At 34.5% G+C, this 21,285-nt stretch overlaps 1 protein-coding gene across 1 annotated transcript in view; it reads right to left on the bottom strand.

Annotated features, from left to right (window-relative positions):
* Positions 1-21,285, bottom strand: part of LOC142341599 (uncharacterized) — a 46,059-nt gene that overhangs the window by 6,195 nt on the left and 18,579 nt on the right. Inside the window, exons 3-6 of the mRNA XM_075392680.1 lie at positions 13,523-13,743; positions 3,357-3,491; positions 2,785-2,880; positions 2,632-2,668 (exon numbers count right to left, since the gene is read on the bottom strand). Of these exons, the coding sequence (XP_075248795.1) occupies positions 2,632-2,668; positions 2,785-2,880; positions 3,357-3,491; positions 13,523-13,743 (489 nt within the window). The remainder of the gene's footprint in view (positions 1-2,631; positions 2,669-2,784; positions 2,881-3,356; positions 3,492-13,522; positions 13,744-21,285) is intronic.

Genomic DNA, 21,285 nt, shown 5'->3' on the forward strand with positions numbered 1-21,285 from the left:
CTAGGACCCTGGTTCCGGAAAAAATGATCAAGAAGTTTCAAAAAACTTGAAAAAATTGAGGTTTTCTTTTAAAATTGCTGATATTAAAATGTTGAAAAACACTCCATTGCATCTAGAAGCTATACAATAACCTATAATCAAACCCTAGAGGAGTTTATGTGCCTCTTGAGGCTGGAGAAACCTAAAAACTAACAACAAAAATTAAAATCTGTAAAATTGCAAGTTGCACAAAAAAACTGCAAAATTGCTACAATAAAAGTTGGAAACTAATCCATGGCCAAAAATAATTTTCCAGTGACTTTTCATCAAACCCTAAGCAGATTTTCTGTTAGTCTGAAAAACCTGAATGACAGTAAATATCAAAAAAATTGAAAAAAAAAATTGCAAAAATTGTCAAAAAGATGCTTAAATTCGTGAAGTCAAAATGTTGAAACCATTACACTACCAATAAAAACTATGCAGTAACTTATTATAACAGCTTAGAGCAGGTTTCTTAACACCTACGGCTGAAAAACTTAAAAAAAATGACAAAATTTTTCAAATGGCTTGAAACAAAATGCAAATACTTTTTGATGCAAAAAACAAAATTTAATGCAAAAAATCACTAAATTCGTTATTTAAAATCATGACAAACATTCCATTACATCTAGACACCATACAGTAACCTATTGCCAAGCCCTGGATGAGGTTCCTCGGCCTTTGAGGCCGGAGAAACCGAAAAACTGACAAAATCTTTCAAAAAAAATTTTCTCAGTAACCTATTAACAAACAAATGACGTTTTCTAGCCCCTGCGTCTGGAAAGATGACAATAATGAAAAATAAACGTCAAAAAAATTGAAAAAATTTGCACGTTTCGTCAAAAAAATGCAAAAATTAGTAATGTTAAAATGCTGAAACCATTCCACTACCACTAGAAACTATTCAGTGACCTATTATAAACCCCAGAAGAGGTTACTTGAGGTTGAAAAAACTCAAAAAATGACAATAATTTTCAAAAAACTTAAAATTGCGAAAATTGGTATAAAAATGCGTGTTTTTAGCGATATTGCAAAAATTGGCATAAAATTGCGTGTTTTTAGCGATCGCTTGTTCGTCAGTAGCCACCGAGGGGTTGATGGGGAGGAGCGTTGGCAACAGTGGGGTGGGGTGCAACAGCGTGTTGAGGGGGCAATAGTAGGGGGGGGGGGGGGGGGGGGGTCAACAGTGGGGGTGTCCTCAACCTCTAAGAACCGCCCTTCACACCATAAGTATAAGTCGCCAAAACAGTTTGAGCTGAAAAGCTCTAAGAGCATTTAGTGCCCACTTGGCGCTACCTGTTATCCCGTTTTTGAGGACGAAAAGTTAAAAGCGTCAGACGAAAAATCGGTCAAGCGAAAAATCGCATAAGACCGACACGACTAATATAATTGCTACAAACTTCATTTGAGAGCAATTAAAAAGTGTTGCATTTCACTTGAAAGTAAAGCTAGGAGTAAAGTTTTGCAGACTAGAGAAAGAGAAGTTTTCTTACAAAATACAGGAATTAACTAAACCAAACTTCTCCGTCTCCGATAGCGAAGCAGTCGATCATTTATAGATTCAAATGTCCGAAGTTAGATTTCTTAGTTTGAAAGATTGAACTTAGACATAAAGAAGTGAACGTCTATTTTTTCTCTGATTTCAATGTTTAAGTCTAAAATCTCTGCCTCGAAGATTTAGTAATCGATGAAATGGTACCTGGGTTCTCTAAATCCCTAATACAGTACTAATCTCTCAACAATTTAATGCCACCCAGTTTTGCCATTTCACTTTTTCTGAAAACTAAAAGTAAAATCGTTTTAATCAACACCTGTTGCGATAATAGCAGTTGAATAAACTGCCAGTGTAATAAATTTTAATGCCCGATCGACACTGGAAAAACACTTCAGCATTAGACTACGAGTTTATCACTCTTTTATCGCCACTGTTACTAAGAAAACAGTGTTGATAAAAGAGTGGTGATAAAATCGTAGTCTTATGATGGACACTTTGATAATTTTGTAGTCTAAAAAAACTTGTGTGGTGTGTGTTGTGGGTGGTGTGTGCGGTGGGTGTGTGGTGTTTGTGTGTGCGTGTAAGTGTGTTTGTGTGTGTGCGTCTTGCTGTGTGTGTATTTTTGTGTGTGTGTGCGTGCGTGCGTGCATGCGTGTTTGTGTGTGAGGGGGGGCATTAGGACAAAACGAAGAACAGATCCGAAGAAATATTACTTACCTTTGAGAAGGTAATTGTCCACAAAAAATAAAAATGAAAAACCAATAACACTGTGTTGAATTTTAAAATGATCACAACAGGTGTTGATTAAAAAAATTACCACACGGTTGTTATCGCCCTCGAAGTTATCATAACACCTCGGAGTTTGATAACTTCTCGGAGGCGATAACAACCGTGTGGTAATATTCATTAGCAACACTAGACACACTTTGGCAATTTTTGTTATCATTAGTCTATCTTGTTTCCAAATTACATGCAAACTGTATACCGTTACAAGCATGTCTAAACATCCTGTACTATTGTCATTCTACCAAGATAAAGGAAACACACTTCCCACTTCTTTTACTGAATTGCTTGACTGATTGAAATAATCGTCGAAATACCTTCAAAAATTTACTCACCCAGGATGTTGGGCGACAATGACTTCCGGAAGCACAACTAAAACAAATTATGTGTGAAAATCAGAACTAATAATGATAAATGCATGTAAAGTTCAAGTAATTAAAAGTAAATTCGATTTCGGAAAAAGTTGCTAAGAAACTAAAAAGACCAACTTGTGTCATTAGCAGCAGTAGTGATGTGTCCAGGTTTCTGTTCAGTAGCAGTTCCACTTCCTTTCCGGTTCTTTTTTATACTACTGGAGAGTGGACCTGAAATAAACAAAATGTTTGCACTAGACACGGAAAAGGGACCGAACCTAAATACAATTGAGAAAACTTTGAATTAAGTGTTACCAATATTAACATCATTTTGTGCAACGTTTGTTTTATGAGAGTTCCGATAGGATCTTGGAGTCGAATTGTTTGCCTGATTTTTTAAACTTGATTTATAAATGCTCATAACTTTTGTTTAAAAGCATTGATTCAGTGATTCATTCCGCCATTCAAATAGCCCATTTGGTTTTAATTTGACAAATTCAAATGTTTATCGCAAAAAGGAACGTGAGCAATTCGCAAATGCTATCAAGAATTCTAGCCGGAAAAACAGCTGACTAGGAATACTACATGTCGCGAGGTGGTTAGAATTGTTCTCCAAGTTTACCGCGGCAGTTCTATCCCTAGACAAGTTTATAGCTTTATAATATTAAGAATAAAGAAAAGTCGGCTAAAAAGTCGGTCATTCTTACAGATTGCATTTAAAGCTGATTCTTCAGACGCGTCCCTTCTTGCCACTCGGATTATGATAAGAGCAATCAGTACAAACACCGCCACAAACAGGAAGAATCCGAACACTATTACCAATAGCAGCAGCATCAGTTCATCTAAAACAATACCCACTCCTTTTACACCCCAGAAATTTCGGTTTCGTAAAAAAAAATCACGAAACCAGCACACATTTTAAACATAGCCGGCAGATTGCCGGAATAGCTGCAAAATAGACTTCCGTGCCGTATAATACAGATAGATATAAATTGAAAAGTTGATAAAAAGTTGATATAAATCGATGCAGCTCAAAAAGCTGTGACAAAAATACTCAGCGATAAATTAACAATAATGCTTGCTAAATTCACTCCGCAAACGCCTTTTTATTAGGGACCTTTATTACATGAGTTTCTTTGACCTTAAACTAGTTCAAATTCAACTTTAAAGTTTAAAACTCATTTTTATTGAGTGCGGTAAGTCAAATATGATCAAAATCTAATCAAGAAAATGACCTCAAAAACTTTTGCTAGAGAGAGCGAGAAATAATCTCACGCGCGCAAACGCCGTTAGTGAGAGGAAGAACTCAATCAGAAAAATTGACTTTCAAATTTGCTACGTGAACAGATGTAAAATAAACAAAGAGCGTCAGACGAAGAAACAAAAAAAAACAAAGCAGGCCGAGTCCTGAAATGCAATTAACAGAATTGAGTTAACAAGTAAAAACTACTGCACCTGACCACCAGACGAATTGAACAGCGCCTGCTAAACAGTAAATTACCACGACAAACATTTAAACAAAAATTGCAAATTCCAATGAGTTGTTCCGAGGATCTCATCAGCAACCCATCTTCACGACCTATAAAAGTTTCACTGAACCTTAAAAAGATCCATAAACTCAAAGACAGACACTTCAAATTGAAAAAATTAAAATCAGACAACTTTTTTTTGAAAGCCGCTAAAATTTGTGATACATAAATCTATTGAAAAAATCTGTTTGTGGTCTATAGAGACTATCCAGTATACTATTCTCAATCCGTTAAAGAGTTTGCCTAAAGGACAAAATATGAAAAAAAAATGAAGACTTAGAAAAACTGAAGACTTTTTCAAATTTTATTAAATAGTCGCTAAATTTTGTAATATTGACATCGTCAAAACCATTTACTGCTGTGGAAGCTATCAAATAACCCATCCTCAGGCCCCAAATAGTTTCATTGACCCCTAAAAATTAAAATCGTAAAACTAAAAAAACTTTTCAAAGAAACTAGAAAAATGGCAAAAATCGTCAATTTAAGGGCCATCTAACAAGCTCAAAAATGAAACCTACAAACTGAACTATTTTGTGATCACAACTTTTAAACTGGCCTTTTTCTTAGATAGGCCTTCCCAGGACCTTGCGCTCTACAATTACTTGCAACACTACTAAAGCCAGCTTGGTAAGTCATGGAGTGTGAGAAAGTATCATACAAAAGACATAGCCGAAAGACTCCCAAACCCACTTCAAGTTGAAATCCACTGAGACCAAAACCAGCCAGTAAATAAAACTAACATCATTCTTCAACACACTAATGATTTTGCAACAAAAAGCGTAAAAATAATGGGAAAAGCTAAAAACTAATATATCTCGATAGGAAACCGATGAGCTAAAAACAATGGGAAAAGCTAAAAAGAAAAAAAATAATGCACAAGCTAAACATAAACATAAGCTGAACATAAACATAAACGCTCAACACGTTTACAATAATTGCTATGAACTTCGTTCAATTAAATATAACTCGAAAACAAGTATGGCAAAAGAAAACATGAAACAAGAAGTCTTCAATAAAGAATTGACTATCACAAGCTAGAAAAACAACAGAACAGAGAAAACCGTACATAGATAAAACCGAGGAACTGAAAAATAAAACTTCGAAACAAATCGATTAAAATTAAAAGAGCCACTATTACAGAAATTATACTAGAAACATATTACAAGCACTCAAAACAGCACTCAAATTCCGCACGTGAAAATTCACTTTGAAAAACCTTAAATTTGTCCTTTAATTAAATACCAATTTCTCCTACAATAAACTCAGGCTTCAAACCTACTCTCTTTTCGCTCACTCCGCTACACTAGTGATTAAAACCACCACTCTAATTTGACGTCTCAATGACATGAAGAAGCCCAGCAAAGAGTGAACATATGTCAGGAAACATAGCATGACAAGTCCTGAATTACAATCCAAAGAATTGAAATAACTTATCAACTGACAATTAACAAATTCACTCCGATATTCAGTTATCCACTTAATTCCTTTCGGAGACAAACTAAACGGCAATAGAGGGAAATCACTTTTTAACAAGCTTGAAAAATTACAATGTTTAACAATCATTTTAGTAAAAACGGCCCTTTATAAACATGAAGTGCCACTTCATGGTAACAACCACTGAATTTTAGAACATCTGCCGATGAAAAAGTGAACATGAAAAGCAATTGCATAAAGCTTAAAATCAAGAGATAAAGGTAAAAAAATCAATTAAAATAGATGGTGATCGAAAATCGAACAAAAATTACTCCATTTTCTTTAACAAACACAACTCAAACAATATATTTATCATCTAAGCCACAAAAACAACCAAGCTCAACAAAAAACTCCAAAATGCTATAAAAAAATGAAGAATACAAAAACGGTCCAAAAAAAGTCCAACAGGACGAAATATCGATTAGCTAGTAATTGCATCTAAAAAGCTGATATGTATTTCAGATGGTCCAGAACACTTCCAAACGTACTTTCACTAGCTAGGATATTTGCGACAAACTACTTTTGCTGAAGGAGTCAAAATTTTTTAACGCATGAACTGGAACCACTCTTAAATTCTTTCTGAAAGACGCATGCACTGGAACCACTCTAAATTCTCTCTCTGCTTTTGACTTTTGTTCAACAGCAAAACTAATCTAAGACAGTCAAAAAAAGCTCCTGGCACTATGCGCTAACAACGAACACGATCCAAAAACAACTCAAAAAATCTTTCCAAGGTTTAGTGCTTACAGAAATCATAAAAATCAACAATTATAGAGACATTGACTCTATACGTCCTTAGAAAGAGTACCAATACAACAGCGTTGTGCAAACAAATGACAGAAAAACCAAGAACAAGCAAAAAACTGAAGAAAATTGGCAAAAATGATCGAAAACTAGTGGCTCCAAACTAAACGAACCTCATAACTACAAGCCAAAACCCCTATCCACAGTATATCCTAAAACTTTGCCAGAAAATAATTCTAATGGCTGAAAAAGAGACATTAAACTTCGAACCTAGCTAGGATTTGCAAATTCACTTAAAGTAATGGAATCTGAAACAAATGGAATCATTCAAAAACAACTGGAATCTGTGTAAGAGAACGTTCGCTAAATGTTGGAGCCGGTAAACTAAAACTACTCAGCACTATGTCAAAAAGAATTTTGAGTGTCTGAGACTAAACGAAAAGACCGTAACAAAAACAGGGCCAAAAAGTCAACTTTCATTTTTCGAAAAGCAGGTCTCAAAAAAAATTGCTGTGAATTTAAACGACTAATTAAATTCACCTATTACTCACTAAAAACCGCTGAAATATGAGTTAAAAAGCGTAAAAGTCAAAGAAAAAGAGCAAAACACGATTACTTCGATTAATTTACGCATCCTTAGCAACCGACGACACTTGTCATTAAAGAGATTAGAGATAAGACAATAAATTGAGCAATAAAAACTCGTAAAACCTCAAAAATTTGATAGAAACTATTTTAAAAAAATGAATGTCAAAGCCACATAAAGCTTCGAACTAAAAATTTAAATCGATTAAAACGACTCATAATAGAAAACTATGTGACCTTTCCCTAATGAGATAAAACGATAAGACAGCTAAAAGTACAACACATACTCGAAAATAATCATGAAACTAAATTGAGAAACAAATAGTGTCAAAGTCTTGAAAAACACTAGCCGTGAACTCGAACCCTAAAGTAGGTTCATTTATGCTCCATAGCAAGAAAGGACACAGCACTATAGATACTCGGCGATAAGAAAACAGAACGAAACGGGAAGATATCAATTTTTCCACAATATTATATGACAAATATAATCAAAGTAAGAAAAAGCTTCAGCTGCCTGTCGATGAGTTCCATCAAAATTAAAGAACCGCTTTTACAGAAATTATGAACCAAATTACCAGCACTCAAAAGAAACACTGAAAACAGCACTCAAATGCCACACGTGAAATTTTTTTGAAAAACCTTAAATTTGTCCTTAAATTAAATACCAATTTCTCCTACAATAAACTCAGGCTTCAAACCTACTCTTTTCGCTCACTCCGCTACACTAGTGATTAAAACCACCACTCTAATTTGACGTCTCAATGACATGAAGAAGCCCAGCAAAGAGTGAACATATGTCAAGAAACATAGCATGACAAGTCCTGAATTACAATCCAAAGAATTGAAATAACTTATCAACTGACAATTAATAAACTCACTCCGATATCAATCAAGGACAGCATAAGCCGAAAAAGCTCATGACCCTATATGAGCGCTGATTAACAAAAATCTTTAAAACATAAACGATAGATTGCCGGAAAATAGCCACCGTTGACGCGCTAAACGCACATCGGGATTGAAACAGGAAAAAAGAAGAGATTGAAATTGACAATTTTTTTCTAAAATTCAAAAAATGTTCTAACTCAGTGTGCAGTTTCAGTTAGATTCTAAATTTCATCAGCTCATTCAGTCATCCACTTAATTCCTTTCGGAGACAAGCTAAACGGCAATAGAGGGAAATCACTTTTTAACAAGCTTGAAAAATTACAATGTGTAACAATCATTTTAGTAAAAACGGCCCTGTATAAACAAGAAGGGCCACTTCATGGTAACAACCACTGAATTTTAGAACATCTGCCGATGAAAAAGTGAACATGAAAAGCATTTGCATAAAGCTTTAAATCAGGAGATAAAGGTAAAAAAATTCAAATAAAATAGATGGTGATCAAAAATCGAACAAAATTACTCCATTTTCTTCAACAAACACAACTCAAACATTAAGTTAATCACCTAAACCACAAAAACAACCAAGCTCAACAAAAAATCCAAAATGTTATAAAAAATGAAGAATACAAAAACGGTCAAAAAACGTCCAACAGGACGAAATATCAATTAGCTAGTAATTGCATCTAAAAAGCTGATATGTACTTCAGATGGTCCAGAACAATTCCAAACGTACTTTTACTAGCTAGGATATTTGCGACAAACTACTTTTGCTGAAGGAGTCAAAATTTTTTAACGCATGAAGTGGAACCACTTTTAAGTTCTTTCAGAAAGACACATGCACTGGAACCACTCTAAATTCTCTCTCTGCTTTTGACTTTTGCTCAACAGCAAAACTAATCTAAGACAGTCAAAAAAGCTCCTGGCACTAAGCGCAAACAACGGACACGATCCACAAAACTCAAAATTTTTTCTAAGGTTTACTGCTTTCAGAATTCATAAAAATCAACTATTATAAAAGACATTGACTCTATACGTCCTTAGAATGAGATGACATTGACTCTATACGTCCTTAGATATGTCAATAAGAATTTTGAGTGTCTGAGACTAAAAGAAAAGACCGTATTAAAAATAAGATGAAAAACTCAACCTTCATTTTTCGAAAAACAGGTCTCAAAAAAGATTGCTGTGAATTTAAACGACTAATTAGATTCACCTATTACTCACTAAAAACCGCCGAAATATGAGTTAAAAAGCGTAAAAGTCAAAGAAAAGAAGCAAAACACGATTACTTCGATTAATTTAGGCATCCGTAGCTACCGATGACACTTAGAGAAATTAGAGATAAAACAATAAGTTGAGCGATTAAAACTCGTAAAACCTCAAAAATTTGATGGAAACTATTAAAAAAATGAATGTCAAAGTCACAAAAAAATTTGAACTGAAAAAATTAAATCGATTAAAACGACTCATATCAGCAAACTATGTGACCTTTCCCTAATGAGATAAAACGATAAGACACATAAAAGTGCAATACATACTCGAAACTAATAATGAATATAAATTGAGAAACAAATAGTTTTCAACAAAGTCTTCAAAAAACCACTAGCCGTGAACTCGAACACTGACGTAAATTCAATTAAGCTCCATAGCAAGCAATGACACAGCCACCATAGATACTCATCGATAAGAGAACAGAATAAAAAAGGAAGATATCAATTTTTCCATAATATTTTATGACAACAAATAGAATCGAAGTAAGAAAAAGCTCTAGCTGCCTGTCGATGAGTTCCATTAAAATTAAAGAGCCGCTATTACAGAAAATATAAAACATATTACTACCACTCAAAAGAAACACAAAAAAAACAGCACTCAAATGCCGCACGTAAAAATTCCCTTTGAAAAACCTTAAATTTGTCCTTAAATTAAATACTAGCTAGGATTTGCAAATTCACTTAAACTAATGGAATCTGAAACAAATGGAATCATTCAAAAACAACTGGAATCTGTGTAAGAGAACGTTCGCTAAATGTTGGAGCCGGTAAACTAAAACTACTCAGCACTATGTCAAAAAGAATTTTGAGTGTCTGAGACTAAACGAAAAGACCGTAACAAAAACAAGGCCAAAAACTCAACTTTCATTTTTCGAAAAGCAGGTCTCAAAAAAAATTGCTGTGAATTTAAACGACTAATTAAATTCACCTATTACTCACTAAAAACCGGTGAAATATGAGTTAAAAAGCGTAAAAGTCAAAGAAAAAGAGCAAAACACGATTACTTCGATTAATTTACGCATCCTTAGCAACCCATGACACTTGTCATTAAAGAGATTAGAGATAAGACAATAAATTGAGCAATAAAAACTCGTAAAACCTCAAAAATTTGATAGAAACTATTTAAAAAAAATGAATGTCAAAGCCACATAAAGCTTCGAACTAAAAATTTAAATCGATTAAAACGACTCATAAAAGAAAACTATGTGACCTTTCCCTAATGAGATAAAACGATAAGACAGCTAAAAGTACAACACATACTCGAAAATAATCATGAAACTAAATTGAGAAACAAATAGTGTCAAAGTCTTGAAAAACACTAGCCGTGAACTCGAACCCTAAAGTAGGTTCATTTATGCTCCATAGCAAGAAAGGACACAGCACTATAGATACTCGGCGATAAGAAAACAGAACGAAACGGGAAGATATCAATTTTTCCACAATATTATATGACAAATATAATCGAAGTAAGAAAAAGCTTCAGCTGCCTGTCGATGAGTTCCATCAAAATTAAAGAACCGCTTTTACAGAAATTATGAACCAAATTACCAGCACTCAAAAGAAACACTGAAAACAGCACTCAAATGCCACACGTGAAATTTTTTTGAAAAACCTTAAATTTGTCCTTAAATTAAATACCAACTTCTACAATAAAATCAGGCTTCAAACCTACTTTCTTTTCGCTCCCTCCGCTACACTAGTGATTAAAACCACCACTCAAATTTGACGTCTCAATGACATGAAGAAGCCCAGAAAAGCGTGAACATATGTTAAAAAACATAGCAAAGCAAGTCCTGAATTAGAATCCCAAGAATTGAAATAACTAATCACCTGACAATTAACAAATTTACTCCAATATCAAACAAGGACAGCATAAGTCGAAAAAGCTCATGACCCTATATGAACGCTGATAAACACAAATCTTTAAAACATAACCAAAAGAGTGCCGGGATATAGCCACCGTCGCGGCTTGATGCACATCCTCAACCCGTAGACGCGCTTGAAGCACATCGGGATTGTACGAGAAAATAAAAAAGAGATAAAGGTACCACATTTTCTCCTCATTTACCAAACTAACTTCATTTCAGTGTCAAAAAGCTTTCTAATTTAGCGTGCAGTTTCAGCTGGATTCTAAAACTATACTTAATTCAGCTTCTAACATGAAAACTAAAAAGCTTAATAACAATGTCAGCTAGCAAACAGTCTAATGAACTTTGAAAACCTAGACATCAATGACTTAATGACCGGGCTTTATCGGTTTATTCCGTGTTTTTTGATTTTTCTCCTTTGACCTTGACTATATTCACTATCTTGCTTAATACATTGAGTGAAAGCATTTAAAAACCATTCAGTTGAACCAGTGAGTGAGGTAAGTCAGAAGTCAAACGAAGTAGTGACTTGTGTAAAACAAAAAACGTGATCAAACAGCAGAGTGAATTTAAAAAAAAGAGCGCCTAAATAATAGCCGTTGAGAGACTGACGGCGGCTATTTATAAGTCTCCAAAACAGTTTCTGTGAATCGCATACTTGTAGACTAGTGAGCTGAAAGGCTCTAAGAGTACTTAATGCCTTCTGGGTGCTACCTGTTTATTCCGTTTTTGAGGACGATAAGTCAAATGGGTCAGGCGAAAAATCGCATTAAAAAGAAAGGCCGACAGGACTAAAATAATTGCTACAAGCTTCATTTGAGAGCAATTAAAAAAAACCCGGCAGATTGCCGGAAAATAGCCGCCGTTGATTCCAATAAGCATGATTGGGATTGAAAGAATAGAAAATATCGAAAAAAAAAGATTTTTATACAAGAACATTTTTTAAGTCCGATTTATTTTGATGGCATTTCGTAGTTGAACATACTTCTGTTTCTTATAGAGAGGCTACAGGGGCTACTATCAATACCAATAAGCATAAGAGATGGTAACTAAGACTTATAGGCACGACGTTCAAATAGAGGGCATCTAAAATTGGGCTTTATGGGTTTATCCCGTTTCTATTTCTGACTTCAATTTTTATTCTGACTCTGTTCACTTTGAATTGCTTTGCTGAGCAACTGATGTTCAAAATCACTTTTAGCAGAATGAGAGAAGAGAGAAACTAGCCTAGAGAAGTCAAAAAGATATCACGCAAAATGCTGAAAAAGCGGCAAAATGGTAAAGCGAAAAAAAGTTCGACGAAGTAAAAAAAAGGAGCACTATAATAGCCGGCTGAGAAGATGAGGGCGGCTATTAAACAGACTAAGACTTTCATTTTTCGAAAAACTAATAAAAGTAATAAACTAAGAAAAACAGTACAAAAAGTAATAAAAGTTTCAAAGTAATAAAAAAATCCAATTAACTCAAGCCATTACTTAGCTAAACTTGTTCCTGATTATCAATCAATGAAAACTTTTAAAAGACACGATATAATAAGACAGCAAAAAACATTAACTCTTGTATAATCTACAAACTAGCTTATACTTTTTGAACACAAGAAGTCACTGAAAACAAACATTTCAACAAATAAAAAGCATTAACTATCCAGTGATGAAATCAAGCAATTGCAAATGGGTGCAATTGGAACACATATGTATCACATTAATAGCACTCAAGAGAAGAAACACAGACGCGATATTGGAGCACGTAAAATTCCATTCCGAAAACCGAAAATTCGCTCGAACACTAATTCCTCGGTACACTTTAAAAGTAGTTTGTAAAAAAATCATGCCTCAAACAAACACTTTTCCGCTCTCTTTACTACTTCAGCATGACTGAAATTACCACTTTAAATTGACTCCTCATTAACGCGAAAAAGCTTTGGGATACACCGGTTGCAGCAGCCACGTTTCTCAGTCTACAAACCGGGATTTAGTCCTCACTCCCTCACGGCTACAACAACAACGTGAAAAAGCTGATAAAAGAACAGATCAAAAAAGTCAGTGCACCTATACAATCCGAATGCTTTGGGTTGTACAAATAGGAGCGCTCTAATACCCGGTTGAGATGGGGGCGGCTATTAATAAATCTTAATACCTCTCTAATCATTGCTCCTTTTTTCAAATTTAAATTTGTTGCATTGATAGATATTCAAAAATATAGCCGAAAAACGTCTAAGAATTGCTGTCAATAGACTAGCTGGGGCGGACCTTTATCGGACCAGCTTTATCGCGGATGTCGGGTGAGGCGGTGGCTTCTAGGGGCTTTTAAGGGTTTAAAGTGACTTTATTTGACGTTATTACAGAAGACTATCAAGAATTAAAGTGAAGAAAGAAACCCATCTGACTTCTGCCAATTGAGTTCAGCTGCTTCAAAGACTGAATGAGCAAACAAAATAGTATAATCCTTAAAAAATATTTGAATAATTTCCTGTCGGGCTACTTCAACCCTATAACATGGAACCGAAAAGCTGACTAACTGTCATTTGTGCCTCCATTTCCCCCACCATTCCCATCAACAGCACCCTTGTTTCCTTCATCCACGACTGGTTTCTCAGTGGATTCAGAATCATCTTTGGTCACTTCCTCTTTATCCTTGTCTTCTTCCACCTCAATGTATCCTTCGCATTCTGGAGGTGGATTTTCCACAATGTTACAGCCCACGCACATTTCCGTACCGCTGATTTCCATTTCCGTATACCTGTAATATTGAGTCAATTACGTAGGAAATTACCATTCTTCACTTCGAGTAACTATAATTTCATTTTCAAATTGCATGTCTTTTGGTAAATTCATGTATTACAATCTAGACTTTGCTTGACTCTGGTGAGATTCAAATATGTCCAAGCTCCAACTCTTTCTGAGCAATAAAAGAAATTACACAAATTTTGAAATAAGGCTAACCATTTTGGACTATTATGGAAAAATATGGAAAATCAAAATTTTTCACTTTGCGCGGTCAACGCCGGAGATCAACGTTCAGTACAACAGCTACAATGTATATCATAAATATAACAGAGCAATGATCATAAATTCCTTAGCTCGTCTAGTACAGGACAGAGAAGCAGAGTAAAGATGGCCACATGAAGATCTTAGTCAGAAATATTACTCACATTTTAGGGCTTCACTTGTCTGAAAAAAGATAAATACGGAAAGAATTTATCAACTAAATGCAATATACACTTTACTTTGCTGCAATGACATTAGAACTGGTACGTGGAATATTGACTTCTACAGATTGACTCAAGGACAAGCAGCTCGAAAGATTCAAAGAAAAAAAGGATAAAATGAAGGACAAGCAGGAGTTTCAGTATCCATTAAATCGATGAAATTCATGCAAATTAATTGTCTTTTCTAAAGAAACTACCCTACAACATTGCTTCACTTCTATTATCCCTATTTCCCTTTATTTCTCGTCCTCCAAACAACTTTTTTTTCACGTTTTTATCCCGTGGTCGGGGTTCTGATTTCTTTGGCTCTAAATCAACTACTCAATTCGACCTATTGACTAAGTTCAATACAACAGGCAAAAACCATGTCATTCATGCAAAATCCGTTGATACATAACGCTCTCAATACAACCTGTTTCAGGGTTTGAGTTTCACAAATGGACTTTAAGAAAATTATTATGACCAAGGCAAAATTATGCTCTTTGGGTAATCTCCAGAGACACATTTGATCAAGTTGGTTTACCGCTTGATTTGGTTCAGTTGAAAGAGCTAAATATATTCAATACGCGCTGAATTAATATTTTCAATAAAAATTGCTGCCAATTTCAATCTTTTGAGCATGTCTGAGCAATGCACGGAAATTTGCTAAACAGCAATTCTCCATGGTGAAGAAGGTTGAACAGCAATTCTCCATGGTTTGTGTTCCTACGTTTATTAGGCCATGTTTATGTTTATTAGGCTTACAATGAGTTTTCACAGCAAAAGAAAAACGAAACTTTCTCCTCAGTTTTCAGAAACAAACTAGCGACTAAGAACTATAATGTTGACATTCGACTTCCAAACTGAAATGCCAAAAAAGTTGACTTTCCTCAATGTCGCACTATGCAATTTTGAGGCTAAATGGAAAATGTATCGAGAAAAATCATATCATTGTTAGAGCCACAAAAAAACAAATAACCAAAAAGGAAAAACAAGACACCCAAGCAGTTAACAGAATTCCAGTATTCATATCACGCAGACGTTGACATTTTTATTGTGAAATTTCATCAAAAACGTAGAGCCCAACAAGATGCCAAAATAATTTTGTTTTGAAACGATAGACAGAAAAACTTGGGCACAGTAAAACTCGGGAAGTTGTTAAATTAGAAAGTCGTTGAGATCTGCTATTACAATCACAGCGTAGTTACACAAAGAAACAAGAAGCACGAAAAAATTCAATAAAACTTCATTCAAACAAATATTGTCAAGTTGTCTAAACGGTTAGATATGAAATGAGGCAATTGAAGACATTCAATTATGACTCATTAGCCATTAGTCATGAGCCAATTAAATCTGTCAAAAATCACACCAAGCGAGGAGGGGACAGCCAAAAAAAATATACTGAAAATTGAAATTTAGTAATATTTCATGAGAACAAACAGCAAAAAAATTTGTGGAACCGGAAGGTAGCAATTGAAATCATTAATTAGAGTCAATTAGGGCTCATCAGAGCTAATGACAACTATCATTCACTACAGTAACCAGGATGATATTAAAAGATTACAGAACACTCAAACCCACAACATTCACTGAAATTTTTTCCAGACAAATAGTGTCTAACTTGTTAAAACCGTTCTTCTTGAAAATAAACCGACGAGACCTGTCATTTATCAGACTAAGTGACACATTAATAGCACGATCCACAAAACGAGCAAAACACTAAACATACCCGGTAGATTGCCGGAAAATAGCCGCCGTTGATTCCAATAAGCATGATTGGGATAGAAAGAATCGAAGATATTAAAAAAAGATTTTTGCACAGAAACATTTTTGAAGTCCGATTTATTTTGATAGCATTTCGTAGTTGAACATACTTCTGTCTCTTTGAGAAAGGCTACAGGGGCCACTATCCGTACCGATAAGCATTAGAGATGGTAACTAAGACTTGTAGGAACGACGTTCAAATAGCGGGCATCTAAAATTGGGCTTTATGGGTTTATCCCGTTTCTATTTCTGAATTCAATTTTTATACTGACTCTGTTCATTTTGAAGTGCTTTCCTTAGTAACTGATGTTCAAAATCACTTTTAGCAGCATGAGAGAAGAGAGAAACTAGCCTAGAGAAGTCAAAAAGATTTCACGCAAAATGTTGAAAAAGCAGCAAAATGAGGTAAAGCGAAACATTTTTTGTTAGACGAAGTAAAAAACATAGTAGGAAAAGTCCTGAAATAAAATTCAAAGAATTCAACAAAAATATCAGACGCACTCTACCTGACAAGCAGATCAATTGAACAATGCCAGCCAGAACAAACAAAATCATCAAAAAATTGAGAAACTAAAAGAATCAAAACTAAACAAAAATATACTCATTGCTAAAACTCTTGAAGCTTTTAATCCTAAAGCAATATTTTTCCCTTAAAAAACGTACTTCAAAAATATGTTCAAAACCATTTTTCGTTTCTGAAATCGGTCCAGTATTATATCTGCAAGACCTGAAAAAAATTCATTGGCCCTTGAAGATCGATAAACTCGAAAATAAAATTTAGAAAAAAAATCAATTGCAAATTAAGGAAATTTTGCTAAAAATGGTACTATAAATATCTTCGGAATCATTTCTGTGTTTTTAGAGGCTATCCAGTAACCCAATTGCAAGCTTTAGAAAACTCACTGCTCATAGATCGATAGGCAACAACTTTCAGAAAAAATTCACAAAATAGAAATTCGTTCTAATAAAATGTACAACGCAATTCTATTGTCCCCTAGCAACTATTTAATAACATAATATCAAATTCTGGATGAGGTTACCTGATTACTGAGGCAAGAAAAAAAAATAAATGAAATACAAATGTTTTGAAAAAAACGTGAAAAAATTGCAAATTTAATCAAAAAAACTTCAAAAAGTCGAAAGGTTAAATTGTTGAAAACAAAATCCATTGAAATTAACAACTATGCAGTAACTTTTTATCAGAACGTGGAATATGTTTTCTCGCACTTGAGAATGGACGAATATCAAAAACTGACAAAAAACTTTAGGAAGCCTTAAAGAAATATTTTATCAAAAAATGCTAAAATTCGAAACATTAAAATTTTAAAAACCATTCCATTGTTACTAGAAACTATGCAATGCCCTATTAGCAAACCTCAAAGAAAACTGCTTGGTCTCTGAAGCTGGAAAAACTGAAAAAAAAAAGAAAATTCAAAAACCAGAAAAAACGCGAATTTTGTCCAAAAATAATGGCAAAAAATTTGTGATGTTCAAAAGCTGAAACCTATTCCATGGCAACTCATATTTTTATAGTAACTTATTATCCAACCCCTGATGAGGATTTCTGACCCCTGGGACTCAAACATCTTTAATAATGACAATAAATGCCAAAAAATATGAAAAAAAATTTGCAAGTTTTGTCGAAAAATGCTAAAATTCATGATGACAGAAAGTTGAAAACAATTCCATTACCACTAAAAACTATGCAGTTATCTATCATCAAACCCTTTATCAAACCATAGAGGAGGTTTCTTGAAACCTAGCGCTAAAAAAACTCAAAAAATTAAAAACTTTCATAAAAAAATTTGAAAAAAAAATGCAAAAATTAGTATCATTTTGCATGTTTATGTTTGTAGTACCAAAACATATAGCTCACAAAACGGTCATCACCAGCAATTTTGTCTCGCAAAACGCCTTCATCAACTTTTAAAAGCTTCAACCGAAGACTAATCAAAAGAAAAAATCACAAAAAACAAGAAAAACTGCACCATTTTGAGGCCAAAAACTCCTAAAAATGATCTTTTAACCTTAAATTAAGGCCATCCCAGCAGCTGCACCACTATAAGCACTTGAAGGACTACTAAAGCTCACATTGGGCCTCTAAAGAAAATTAATGCCCGCTGGGCTTTACCTGTTAATCCCGTTTTGAAAGATCAAAGCCATTGAAAAATGTGTGAACACTTCTTAAAAAAACACAGCGCACCAATACAATTCAAATTCTTTGAATTGTAAAAAAATAGGAGCGCTATAATAGCCGGCGGAGAAGATGAGGGCAGCTATTAAAAATCACCAATTTTTCATAAAAACAATGATGTCCAATTCTCTAAAACATCCAATTAAATATCTTATGATTCAATTATACCTATCTTTAAAGATATATGTAATAGGAAAAAAGGGAAACAATAGAAAAACAAGAATAAAAAACAAATTCCAATTTAAAAAGTTATGTCTGAATCAAACAAGTCCATAATCTGACTAAGCATCAGGCTAGCGAACGAAATCACAAAAAAGAACAAAAACAAAATCATAAAACAATAAAAAAAAATAAAAACCAATATTAAAACAGATGAAAATTAAACTTTTGCAACTAGAAGTTATCCAAGAAGGCCATCTATTAGATTCAATTAAACGTTATTTGGCGATCCATGAGAAATAGGCTTGATAATGCTAAGCAATAGTTCGATATGAAATGAAAGAGTTCGTTACTTTCAATTTGCCCACATTAGACAGCCACGAGAACTTACAAACATAACCGACGAACGTCGGATGAACTGCTCTCAAAACGATCGGCGACCGGTTGGCATCGACAGTAGCTAGCTGGGGCTTAGGGATGCTAGTATTAGGGGGCTAGCGGTGTGAGAAAGGGGAGGGGTGGGGCAAGCGTTGGGGGGATGGGTCATGTGATGAAGGTTAGGGTTGCGAAGGCTAGATGAAAAGGGGGTTCAAATGAACAGGTAGAGGAGGGTGGAAAATCGAAGTGTTGAGTGGGGGGGTAATGGGGGTGGAGACGGGGGTGAGAGGCTTAAGCCCTTCACACCATAAAATTGTCTCCTCAAAACAGTTTTGGGTGAATCGCATTCTTAGAGTATAGTAACGCATATGCTCTAAGAAAACTTAGTACCCTCCCCGAGCGCTACCTGTTTATCCGGTTTTGGAGGACGAAAAGTCAAATGGGTCAAACGAAAAATCGCATGAAAAAGGCCACAGGGCTAATATAATTGCTACAAACTTTGCTTGAGCAATCAATAATCCGATTAAGTGAGAAGACAGCAAAAATAACAACAAAATGGGCAGCATTAAAATTATAGCAAAATAAATAATATCCAAGTTCTTGGAACCGATTAATCTTATTCGAAACCATTAACTAAATATATTGGTGGCATGTAAAAGAGTCAATTAGATGAACCTTAACGACGATAAGCAAGAGAACTAAAATACTACCAAAACGGTTGAGACTTAAAACTAAAATTTGATTAGGACAAATAGTGCCCAAGTAGTTTGAAATGGTTAGCCAGGATGCATACGCGTCGAAATAGATTCAATAAGAATACCTCCTTGAGTAGCTAAAGAGACCTTTTATTATTCCGAATGAATTTTTTAAGTATCCAAATTGAACTTAAAAAAGGAATCTCGCTATGGTTTTCAAGTGATAACATGAGTTTATTTCACTTTTGTGGTCTAAATTGATTACTGATACCACTCACGGCCCTTCTGACTTAACCTTTTGAAATAATTCACAAATTGAATACTTCAAAAATCGGCCGATAATCGCCAACACTAGCTAAATTAATAGTTTAGTGATTAATACTCCAAAAGATTATTTTCCAGAGCAAAACAATTTAATTCCATTGTCAGATATACGATACCGCGGTAAAATGATTGAATGAATCAAAGTAAATAGATGAATATCACAAATGCTTTATGAAACATAACCGACTAAGGTCTGGCGAATTGCTCTCAAACGACAGTTTGGCTTCGTCAGTAGCCACGGTTTAGTGAGGCTAGCTTTAGCTTAATTGAAGGGGCGTGAGGTGAGCGTAGCGGAGATGCATATGGGGGGGCTGATTGGGGGGGGGCTCGGTAGGAGGAGGGTCTTTGGCTGCACGGCGCCCTTACGGCGTGAACGATGTGCAGGGGAAGGGATTGAGGGGGGGGGGGAGTCTGAGTGAATGGGGGGGGGGTTGAAGAGGTTGTTTTATCATCAGCACGATCAACACAAACAATAAAGAAATCGCAAGGAATAACAAAATGAGCTCAAAAGTATCCATGGACACATGGGCCATACTCAATTGAACAAAGATATCAGAAGAACAAACGCTGCCACGAAAAAACATAGGACAAGTCCTGAAATAAAATTCAAAAAATTGAATAAAAATATCAGACGTACTCTACCTGACAAGCAGATCAATTGAACAATGCCAGCCAGAACAAACAAAATCATCAAAAAATTGAGAAACTAAAAGAATCAAAACTAAACAAAAATATACTCATTGCTAAAACTCTTGAAGCTTTTAATCCTAAAGCAATATTTTTCCCTTAAAAAACCTACTTCAAAAATATGTTCAAAACCATTTTTCGTTTCTGAAATCGGTCCAGTATTATATCTGCAAGACCTGAAAAAAATTCATTGGCCCTTGAAGATCGATAAACTCGAAAATAAAATTTAGAAAAAAAATCAATTGCAAATTATAAGGAAATTTTGCAAAAAATGGTACTATAAATATCTTCGGAATCATTTCTGTGTTTTTAGAGGCTATCCAGTAACCCAACTGCAAGCTTTAAAAAACTCACTGGCTCATAGATCGATAGGCAATAACTTTCAGAAAAAATTCACAAAATAGAAATTCGTTCTATTAAAATGTACAACGCAATTCAATTGTCCCCTAGCAACTATTTAATAACATAATATCAAATTCTGGATGAGGTTACCTGATTACTGAGGCAAGAAAAAAAATAAATGAAAAACAAACGTTTTGAAAAAAACGTGAAAAACTTGCAAATTTAATCAAAAAAACTTCAAAAAGTCGAAAGGTTAAATTGTTGAAAAAAAAATCCATTGCAATTAACAACTATGCAGTAACTTTTTATCAGAACGTGGAATATGTTTTCTCGCACTTGAGAATGGTCGAATATCAAAAACTGACAAAAAACTTTAGGAAGCCTTAAAGAAATATTTTATCAAAAAATGCTAAAATTCGAAACATTAAAATTTTAAAACCATTCCATTGTTACTAGAAACTATGCAATGCCCTATTAGCAAACCTCAAAGAAAACTGCTTGGTCTCTGAAGCTGGAAAAACTGAAAAAAAAGAAAATTCAAAAACCAGAAA

The sequence above is a fragment of the Convolutriloba macropyga genome, chromosome 6 (genome assembly GCF_964194025.1).
Source record: "Convolutriloba macropyga chromosome 6, txConMacr16.3, whole genome shotgun sequence".
In the NCBI taxonomy this organism is placed as follows: Eukaryota; Metazoa; Xenacoelomorpha; order Acoela; family Convolutidae; genus Convolutriloba; species Convolutriloba macropyga.